Below are 11,277 nucleotides of genomic sequence, written 5' to 3'. Positions count from 1 at the left end.
CGACCAGCATGCTAAGCTACGCTAACCGGCTGTTAGCGTAGCTTAGCATAAAGACTGGAAGCAGATGGAAACAGCTAGCCTGGCTCTGCACTACAAGCACCTATTGTTTGTTTACCAAAGTGTAAAATAAAACTTTTTTATGGGAGTTACTGTATATTATTATTATCTCATGACTCTTAAGCAGTTGCCAGGCAACCAGCAGGCAGTTCCCGCCAATCTTCCCATCTTATCTAAGCAGGCAAAATCATTTTTACCATTTTTATAGAATAATTGGTAATAATTGGGCCGTCCTCCAGAGCTTCAGATATGTTTTTTTAGTTTATTAAGTGTTTCTTTGTCTTCTGAATGTTTCTGTGCAGCCGAGTTTCTGTCTCTGTGTCCCAGTGGGAAAGGATATGTTACTACAGCAGCAGGAGCCTTCAGCTACAGAGGTACACACACACACACACACACACACACACACACACACACACAAAAAACATGCAGATATGACCGTCTGGCTTTAAAGGCTGATTCATATTTACAGAAAAGTCTAAAGTGACACATGCATGCTGTTAAACCAGGAGTCTGTAAGTTCAACTAAGTCTCCGTTCAGACAGGATGAACATCATGGAGGGGGTGTTGGTGGTGGGGGGGGAGAGAAATAATTGAACTCATTTGAACCACGGGGGAAATGTCAGGATCTGGTCCGTATTAGACATGGACATGAAGCAGCAGGACGAAGCCAAACGTCTCTCCAGGGTGGCATCGGAGAGCTGAGGATGAGGCGAAGATACTTCGTGAGGTGAAGAAGAGTCGGGAATCCTTCTCGGAGTCATAACTCAGTCGGATCTGAACACACAGACGTGCACAGATTTGTTTTTCCCTTTTGTGTAGAAAGAATCATCCGTCCATCTTGGATCGCTGTAATAAACTGTCTGCATGGCCTTCAAGGATCCATATGTTTAAATATACTGTATGAAGCAGCTTATTAGGTCTTATACTGCTAGTTCTGTCCATTATTTCTATCAGTAATAATAACTTATTAATTATTATATTAATAATAACTGAAAGTGATCACACAGGTCTGGCAGGTCAAAGGTGAAGCAGGTAGAGAGTCTGTAGACTGACGGATGTTTATAACGGACAGTTTGAGTCACAGTTTTACCTTCATTTTCTCTTCAACATGAGCTTATTGAACCTGGATGTTTGTTGAACAGCTATAAAACGAGACCCACGTTAGTTGAATTTGTTTTAAATATATAAACACCTGTATGTTGCCAGATGTGGACGAGTGTAAGCGTTTCCATCCAGAGGTGTGTAAGAACGGAGTGTGTGTCAACAACATCCCCGGATACAACTGCTACTGCCCCAGCGGATACGTTTACAACAGCAAGCTGCTGGAGTGTGTCGGTACGTACGAAATCCACATATATATGCATATATATATATATATATATATATATATATATATATTCTGTTAGCATGATGTCATGTACAATATGAAGTCATCAAGTGCATATTTTATGTTTTACAAGGTTCTCGTTTTAAAACAAGTCAGCTGTAAACATTAAAAAGTCAGCCGGAGTTTTAGCGTTTGCATTAGATTATACAAGCTAACTAGTAGAGTCAGTCGAGAAGCCCAGCAGTCAACTCATGTTTGTTTGTTTGTTTTTTAGCCATATCATCATTATACACAGTAAACTTTTACAAAGTCTAGTCTCTAAATGACCTAAATACATAACTGTGATGGAAACAGACTGTTTGCTGCTCTCAGCTCTGCTGTTAAATGCAGCAAAGTCGACTAAACTCTTGTTTAAACAGACGTGTACCAGCGTCTCTACCGTCTCCTCCTCTACTGTCCATCAGCTGATTGGCTGTCAGCAGCTGTGTTTGGATTTTATTCCTCAACTAACAACAGGATACAAGCTTTTAATTCCTCTGACTGTGTGGAAATCTGATGTTTTCAAATCACAGATGATGATCAACAGCTTTAAAACATGAGACTCATGTAGCTGTTATGTCAGTTTAGTGCAGCTGCTCTGTAGGTTCGCTGGTACTGTAACTGGTTTAAAAACCTAAACCACAGTGAGGGGCTGTTACCGAGATATGTAATCGACACGTCGTCATGCGGCGGCTCCATGTAGTAAATCAAACATCTGCAGACTTGTGCTTAAGATGTATTAAAGATTAGCCTCTAAACGGCTACATGCTGCTGTCCAATAAGCCACCTACTGCGGCAACCAGGGAATGACCTTAACACACACATAGATACAAATGGCTCCAACAGTGGTAACTGGACAGAGACATGAATAATATTTGTCATAAGAGGCTGTGGTGACGAAAGAAACACAGAGTAATAATGTAATGTTTAGTATGTAGGCCTGTAAGAAGTACATATATGTAACAAGATAAAGAAACAGAAATGAGACTAAAGGTCTCATCTTCCTCAGGTCAGTCAATGCATCAGTCTGAAGTGTCGACTGTGAATATCCCGAGTCAGAGAACAGTCCTCGTAGCTCCAGCCACCAGCGACATTTGTCCTGTCAGCCAAAATCAAAACTGCGTATGTGCCGTGCCAGAATGGAAAGATTGACAGGCGTAGCAACGGTCGCTAAGGGGAGGCAGAGCTTCATGAACAGTTTCCTTTACTTAAACAGTAACTTAAACACCTGGCTGAAGATCAGTGTTTGCTGTCCTCTCTGGTTCAAAGTTTCAGCTCGTTTCACCTTTGACCACAGCCGGCATCACTGTAACGACACCCAGCAGTGATGTCACTGAGTCCCGGAGTACACCTGCACATCACTGCAGCTTTAAAGCTATAATATGTAATTATTCCACATTAAAATGTCTAAAAACAACTAGACCTATGTTATATATGTTGTTGAGTTGTGTACTTACATTATCCCAAATGTTTCCAACAACTTTCAAACCCAGAGAAATCTGTCATTTAATCAAAGTAACGGACCGTTTCATTTGGTCGCCTGTCGATGACGTCATACCTCCTCTACCAAAGAGTAAACACGCACCAGATGCATACGGCGGCGCTGTGTTTGTCCGCTACAATGGCGTCTACCAAAGAGTAACTTACACACATACAAGATAATACATCGGCGTTGTGGTTGTTCCACACAAACTGTTATAAATGGACTTTTATTCAGTTTTAAGTCACATTTTCATGATAAATTTAGGTGGTTTTTAACTATATCTTTTAGCCGGAAGAAGGATTTTAGTCATTGGACGTCTGGATCTTAAGTTATCAGAGAAATAAACTGGGCAAACGTTAGCAGCAGCTCGGCTAACAGCCCCTCCAGGAAGTCCGGTGGTCGCCAAACATCGTCGGAGAAATATAGATTTTTTTAGGTGAAACAGCTTTAATTAGTATTTTACGATTTTAATCTGCGTGTACATTTGTTTCTGGAGAGGAGGAGACCTCTGCGGGTAATTCGGCTCCCGGGAGAAACCGACCGAACATCTGGATCTAAAGTTATAAGAGAAATAAACCGAACAAGTGTTAGCAGCAGCTCGGCTAACTGTCTGTCTGTCTGTCTGTCTGTCTGTCTGTCTGTCAGATCATGACGAGTGTGAGGAGGAGAGTTGTGTAGGAGGAGTGTGCGTGAACACAGTCGGTTCGTATTACTGCAGCTGTCCGTCTCCTCTGGTGCTCGACGACACACAAAGAAACTGTGTGAACTCCTCCCACCTGACTGCGGGTAAGACACCCGCCTTCGTCCTCGTCCTCTTCTTCTTGTCCTCTTCCTCCTCACCTCTTCCTCTCTCCTCTCTTCATCTTTACTTTCCCTCTCCTCTGCTTTCTTTACTTCAGCTTTCACCTCCTTCCTCTTTCTCCTTATTTAGTGTCTTCTCTTCCCTCTCCCACCTCCTCTCTTCTGTCTCTTCCATCATTTTTCTTCCACTTTTCATCCTCTTCTTTTACAGAAATTTGATGTGGGGTTATGTAGTCCAAAAAAAAATCAGTTTTTTTACAGACTAAACAACTGAGATATAATATGTGAGCGTTAGAAGTGTTGTTAGGTGGATTTTGTTACCTGTGGACAGAGCCAGGCTAGCTGTTTCCAGTCTGTATGCTAAGCTAAGCTAACCAGTTGCTAGCTGTATTTAACACACAGACATGAGAGAATCTAATTCTCAGCAAGAGAGACAAAACATTTATCTTGTAGTTTTATTTATTATATTTACTTTAGTTTTGTTCTTCAGTCTTTCCTCTTTGTTCTGTCGGCGTTGTATAAATAAAGTTGATTCAGCTCCTTCAGCTATCATCATTTCTGTGGTTATTGATGGTCCTGTCCTCTCGCTGATCTGGAGATGCAGATGAGAACCAGTCTGTTTGCTGGCAGCACGTCACTGCGGACCTGATGTGTCAGAGTCCTCTGCTGGGAGCTCAGGTCACCTTCATGGACTGCTGCTGTCTGTACGGGGAGGGCTGGGGGATGGAGTGTGCGCTCTGTCCCTCCTCCGACTCCGGTAACAAAAAAAACAACTCGTACAGAATGACACACACGTCTCCTCATCATGTCATAGAAGAGACATTTCACATGCTTTCATCTCAATAAATGTTCAAATGATCCAATATTTCAGCAAAAATCAAAGATGAGAGAAAAAGTCCAAAAGCTAAAAAACAGATTTTTGTATCAGAACTTTGTTTTTTCGTCTTTCCTCTCCCATTAATCATCTCACCACCCCTCAGATTTATCTGCTGACCCTTTGGAGGGCCTCAAACCCTAGGTTGGGAACCACTGGATGTCATATAGAATCATATATCAGTCACATTGATGTTTCACTGCAGAACCACTACGTTCACTGGTATTGGTACTTTTATTTAAATAAAGCATCTGAGTTCTTCTTCCACTAGTGTATTTATCAGAATCATTTCTAAGAATGGTGCAGAAAGTCGACATTAGATTAAAAACACAGAGTAAGACTGAGACATATTACGAAGCAGAGACTGAGATGTTGCTGTTTCACAACACTTTCAGCCACAAAAGTACTGAAGAAACGATGACGACATGTTGCAGTTCGAGTATTAGACAATGGAAACATTTGAAACACACAACATATTTATAGATTGAGATGAACACTTCTCTCCCTCTCTCTCTCTCTCTCTCTCTCTCTCTCTCTCTCTCTCTCTCTCTGTGTCCCTGCAGAGGACTATGCCAGCCTGTGCAGTTCGGTTCTTCCTCCTCTGTATTCGGAGAGTTTTCCAGACTCGACCGGATCAGAAACAGGACTGAGACCAGGAGGTGGACGAGGAGGAGGAGGTACAGACGAGATGATTTCACATTTATTTCTCCAGTTTATTTTATTTTAGCCTCAATAATCTAACTCCTCTCCTCTCCTCTTCCTCCTCCTCCTCAGGTCCTCCATACTTCTCTCCCTACAGTCCGGACTCCTTCCCTCCGGCTGTTCTTCCCGGCAGAGACTTCAGTCGTCCAGACTATGATGATTACTCTCCAGTGGGGGGCAGCAGGTCGGGCTTCAGAGGGAGGACACCCGCCACCTTCAGTGTGCCAGACGGAGGCTACGGCAGGTCGGATTACAGGTGAGGACGAACATCCTGCAGTGTTCCTGCTGATCATTATGGGCCGAGCCCAAAAGGCAGAGGATATGTATATAGCCTAAGGGCGAGGACCCTGTTGTTTTTCGTGTGTTTGTTTCTTTGTTTCTTTCTTTCTTTATTATTACGCCACTTAAACCCCAAATTTGACCCCCTAAACATGCTCAAAAACTCACCAAATTTGGCACGCACATCAGGTCTGGTGAAAAATTTGATAAAATGTAAAAATTAACCCCCAAAGTGCCAAAATGTGCTCTCTAGCGCCACCTATGTAACTAAAATGGCCGCTACGGCCCGTAGGAATGTCGTAGAGGGATCAAAGCAAAACTCAATTATTCGTCTCATCAAGACCTACAAATCATACACTGACACCCCTGACCTAAATCCAACAGGAAGTCCGCAATTAGCCTTTCAAAATAAGACTTTTAACCAATTTTGGCCCCCAAACAAACGTTATCTCCTCCGAGGGCGTTAATGGTATCGGCTTCAAACTTTAATAGGTGACTTATGACACTATGCTGAAAAAAAGTTGTTAAAAACTTTGTAATAACTTGAAAGGTTTGGATTTAATAAGCCCTGAAAGTTGCAGTGCCACATCACAGCTTACAATGTAAACCAATGGGGAGGCAATCTATGAGCATGAGCTTTGTGTCAAACAGAGGCTTCTCACGTCTAAACTATGAGTCTGACCACTTTCAAACCTGTATCAATGGATTCGCCACGAAATTCCTACTAAAAAATATAATTTTTAATGTAAGATTTGGCCAAAGTCATGGGATTTATGAGGAGATTTCACAAGAAGCGTACTCTAAAATCCTCCTCTCCAACTGCTCCTGGTGATGTCACTCCCTCAGTGCTGTGAAACATTCCGCAACACACACTCATTATAAAATCACAGGAGGAGCAAGAAAAGACTTTAAAACTCACACTCTAATATCTCAAAAACAATAAAAGATAGAAAAAACATATAAATTCAAGATTTGTAGGTCAAAGTCTCGTAACTCATTTAAAGTTCGAATGAAGTCTGTATCTCGAACTATGTGGAAGCAGTAAATGTTCAAAAAGGTGTGGGTTCGCTCACACTCTCCATTCAAATATATGAGTATTTTTCTGTGTCCAGCTGCAGTTACTTATTGTCTCTACACACCTGACAGTACACATTTCAATCAAACTTTGACCAGGTCATGTGGGTTAAAAGTCTTTCCTTTTCTAAAAATAGACTTGATGGAAATTAGGAAATTAATTTGTTTTACACACAAACTCATCAAGAGTTTTCAATTTACTAATTGAAATTCAAGTGAATGGGCCCAAAACGGCCGCTGTGAACCAACAAGCTGAAAATATTTGAACTCTTACGCATGACTAAAACCTGCCAGAAAATTGTGAAACATGTGTTGCAAGAGAGGATGCATAGACAGTTTTTATTAAGTGTCTCTGCAAAGCTGCAACCTTATATTTTTCAGACTCAAACCAGCGATGTGTTGTCTGTGTCTCCCCCTGCTCTGTCTGTCCTACTGAAACTCTTTAAAAACAAATATAAAGTCTCATGTTTAAAAAGTCTCAGCAATGTTCCCTAAAACAGCTGGTCACTGTAGTTTTTAACAAACAAACAGGAGGAAACAGTGCATTTGTTGAGGACTATTTTCAGCGGCGGATGTATTTACATTTGGAGCTTTAGTGAGTATTTCTGGCAGCAGGATGGTTTGTATAAGACTGAGTCAAAATAAACTACAGTGTGTGTGTTGATGGTGATGAATAAACATGTCGCCCAGTGCAGCGGTGTGGCTCACTGATGTGTTTTTAATAGTTTTTGGACGACAACAGAGGAAGAAGATATATCAATAACAAACGCACATGAAGAAAAATATAGAATATCACCAGACGTTAAACTGATTTTGTCCGTTTTTGTGTTCGTCCATGTTCACAGCACTGGTTACTACTCTGAAGGAGAGTACAGCCCCCCCGACGGCTCCCCACCCAGACCTCCGTCCTTCCGCCTTCCCCCCGACCCCCGAGCCGAGAGGGCGTTCGGGGCCCGACCCCCTCCTCCATCCCGTTCTGATGGTCCTCCTCTCAGCCTGGCGCCGCTGCCCGGAGCTTCCTACGAGGAGCAGGAAGAGGAGGATGAGGAGCCGTGGAGGCCGGGTCCACCCTTCCCTCCCTTCACTGAGAGTAGAGGAGCAGGAGGAGGAGGAGGAGGAGGAGCAGGAGCAGGAGGAGGAGGAGGAGGAGGAGGAGCACCGAGGAGGGTGTACGAGAGTGAGTTGACTCATGTTTGGCAGGGCTGGTCCAAGCTGGTTTAAGGACAATTTCAAATATAAAAACAGCACAAAATCATGACTTAAATCTATGATTAAATTATAATAACAGCAGAAGTTCCTTCAGCCTTCAACCAACTTCCAGCGTCGGCCAATCACATACATGCAGGTGCACAGTCCCGCTAGATAACTGGAACAGCAAGAACGTCTTAGTGGAACCAACTACTAGGGGTGTGCCGAATACAAATACATTATACGGCAAAGCACAAATAGTGGGTTTTATATGAATATTTGTTTCATACAAATATTTAAAAAATTATTTGTTGGGGGTGTTCCCCAGAGATAAAGCTGAGCTACTGACACAAGCAAAGTTCTCCCAAGAGACTCTCCATAACCTGTTGTTCCCCTTCTCCTTTCCACAAAGTTAGGTTGTAAAAAATAGGCAATAAATGAAAAGTGCAAAGCAATAATTGCCTTTGAAGTTCTTCCCTACACGTTAAACACTGTGCTGTCTCTGTGTTATGGGTGTATAAATAGGTAGAGGTCTGTCTGCAATGAGGTGATGAGTAAAGTTTTAGCTCAGTAGTCAGCGCAGTCGTCTATGATCTGGGAGACTCCAGTTTGAGACCCGATGTGGGGACCTCCTTCGTAAGGTAGTTTATTCATGAACACTTATTGTAACACTTTGATGCTCTAAAATGAAAAGTGTCATAAAAACAAAAACAGGATTTTTAAGCCTCTTGCCACTTTTATTCAAATACAAATACAAATAATTTTGCTGCCTCAACAAATACAGATACAAATACAAATACTGGGATCTCTTCATGTTAAAGCCCTGTGTAGTTAGTAGAGATGAATTATGAATTATGAATTTTTACATGATTAACCTCAAGTAAATGATTACTGGTGGATGATTCTATGTATCCAACACGATATTGACTCTCTATGATCTGTAGGTCATTTCTGATAATTGTGCTGATGCTTAAGCAGAGAATCCAAGAAAACCTCTAGACAATCATGTATTTAAAAAAAAAATAATTCAGGCTTCAGGCTAGAAAAAAGTGAGACAGTTGCAAGAAAGAAAGACAAAAAGACAAAAGAAAACAACTTGCTAGCACCTGTTATAATAGTTTGATACTGGTGAGTAGATTGAACCTTGCTAGCTGTTTAACTAAGCAGCATTTCTCTCCCTCCGTCTTCTCATGTCACAGAGGATGTGAGATGATGTTTACTCTTTAAAACATGATTCCTTTGTTTGCAAGAAAGTTTGTCTTTTTTCTACCTTTTCTCTTATGCCTACAGCAGAGTAAACCCAAACAACCACAAAGGAAATATTGTTCTATAACGTCTAACCTCATACTGAAAGCACCACAGATTGTCTGAGTAATATTTCCTTGAATATGATATAAAACTGATAACTATTATTATAATACACTGTCCATGTGTTTAGTTGTTGTGTTTTGCCTTCTGATTAACCTTCAAACTCACATTTAATATGATTTTTTGTGAAGTTGAATCCCAAACTCACAGTTTAATTAACGTCTGGAGTCATTTCAAAATCGTTTTTTCCTCAATCTCTCGTCTTTCAGGGCGTTATGAGTCCTACGCCGGCCTGAGCACAGCAGAGGATTGTGGGATACTGCACGGCTGTGAGAACGGCAGGTGTATTCGCGTTGCCGAGGGTTACACCTGTGACTGCTACCAAGGTTATGAACTGGACATGACCTCAATGACATGTATAGGTACGGACTACACTCACACCTCCACGTGTTCTGTCCAATCAGAGGAAGGGGTCAACTGATCAGACTTTTATGAATAATTTGGGGAATTATTCTTTATTATACTAAGTATCATCCTTAAGTACAATTTTAAGGTACTTGTACTTGAGTATTTCAATTTTATGCCACTTTATACTCTCACTCCTCTAATTAATTAAACCAGTGAATGATTCTTACTGTATCTGTTGTCCACAGGAGATTCATACTAAACTTAGCACAAAAAGTAAGGAAATTTGTGTTTGGTAGATTATTTCTTTGCTGTAACAATGCTTCTCGGCAATAAATCTTAAAGGAACATGCATTTGTGGGATGAGCAGCAGAGATGAGTATGTGGGTTGCGCCCATGAAAAATATGCCAAATCTTCTCTGCCAATGGCAAACAGCTTATTCCGCCATTGACTCTTTGCTGCGGGATGGCATCCCATTCTTCAACCAGCATTTGTCAGTTTGTGGGGGTTTATCAGAGACTACCTCTAGAATTTGGGAGTGGAGAGGATGGAATGGCCTTTCAGCAGTCCTGACCTCAACCCCATTGAACACTTGTGGGATCAGCTTGGGCGTGCTGTTTGAGTGACCAACACAACCACGTTGGCTGACTTGCGACAAATGCTGGTTGAAGAATGGGACGCCATCCCACAGCAGTGTGTGACCAGGCTGATGACCAGCATGAGGAGGAGGTGCCAGGCTGTTGTGGCTGTGTATGGTTCTTCCACACGCTACTGAGGCTCCTGTTTGTTAAATGAATAAATTGTTAAATTGTCTTGTTTCTTTAAACTTCAATCATCCAATCCACCAAACACCAAACAAGAGTCAATGGCAGAATAAGCTGTTTGGCATTGGCAGAGAAGATTTGGCAAATTTTTCATGGGCGCAACCCACATACTCAGCTCTGCTGCTCATCCCACAACTGCATGTTCCTTACAAATGTGGCACCATTTAAAAGGGAAATAAACAGGCTTTCAGATTTATTGCCAAGAAGCATTGTTACAACAAAGAAATAATCTACCAAACACAAATTTCCTTACTTTTTGTGCTAAGTTTATATACCACAGAGAGCAGTGTCATTACATACACTGTTCACTGTGTTTACTTGGATTAATCACATGTAAATGACACCAGGCTACAACAAAATAACTAAAATAACCTCAATATTCTGATAATTTATACTATAGACAATGGATTATTGCTTTTATTGTCATTATAAACCCAGTATTGACATAAAACAGTTTATTCGATTAATGACAAAGTAAATAAAAACATCTAAATATATATCTGTGTGTGTGTTTGCAGATATAAACGAATGTGAGGATGGCGTCAGTGTGGAGTTCCCGTGTGTGAACGCTCGCTGTGTGAACACTGAAGGCTCTTTCCGCTGCGTCTGCAGGAGAGGATACATCATGTCCCGCAGGCCCAACCACTGTGTGGCTGCATAGACCAGACTGGACCGGACCGGACCAGTCTAAACTGGGCTTGAGAATCTAAGACTGGACTGGACGGCTAGATTATATCAGACTCTAAACTAGCTTGGGTTTTATTTCAGGACAAGATTTGATAAACTGGACTTGACCAGGCTAAGATGTACTGGACTAAAATACTCAATAGATTGCGTTAAACTGGCCTAGCTTACACAACACTGGGCAAAGGTTACACAAGTTCATGCTTGATTAAAGTCAAACTGAAATTTAAA

General features: G+C 41.5%; 1 protein-coding gene across 7 annotated transcripts in view; it reads left to right on the top strand.

Moving 5' to 3' along the window:
- Positions 1 to 11,277, top strand: part of LOC121898667 (latent-transforming growth factor beta-binding protein 2) — a 101,757-nt gene extending 90,480 nt beyond the window's left edge. For 5 of the 7 annotated variants that reach the window (XM_042413979.1, XM_042413980.1, XM_042413985.1 and 2 more), the window contains 9 exons: positions 360 to 431; positions 1,264 to 1,392; positions 3,552 to 3,692; positions 4,306 to 4,464; positions 5,145 to 5,258; positions 5,356 to 5,539; positions 7,482 to 7,813; positions 9,402 to 9,554; positions 10,881 to 11,277. In XM_042413979.1, coding sequence (XP_042269913.1) covers positions 360 to 431; positions 1,264 to 1,392; positions 3,552 to 3,692; positions 4,306 to 4,464; positions 5,145 to 5,258; positions 5,356 to 5,539; positions 7,482 to 7,813; positions 9,402 to 9,554; positions 10,881 to 11,023 — 1,427 coding nt within the window. In that variant the 3' untranslated portion in view covers positions 11,024 to 11,277. The remainder of the gene's footprint in view (positions 1 to 359; positions 432 to 1,263; positions 1,393 to 3,551; positions 3,693 to 4,305; positions 4,465 to 5,144; positions 5,259 to 5,355; positions 5,540 to 7,481; positions 7,814 to 9,401; positions 9,555 to 10,880) is intronic. The other 2 variants (XM_042413986.1, XM_042413982.1) reach the window with 1 other exon arrangement.

Source organism: Thunnus maccoyii, chromosome 6, assembly GCF_910596095.1.
Source record: "Thunnus maccoyii chromosome 6, fThuMac1.1, whole genome shotgun sequence".
Taxonomy (NCBI): Eukaryota; Metazoa; Chordata; class Actinopteri; order Scombriformes; family Scombridae; genus Thunnus; species Thunnus maccoyii.
This window is presented reverse-complemented; position numbering and strand designations above follow the sequence as displayed.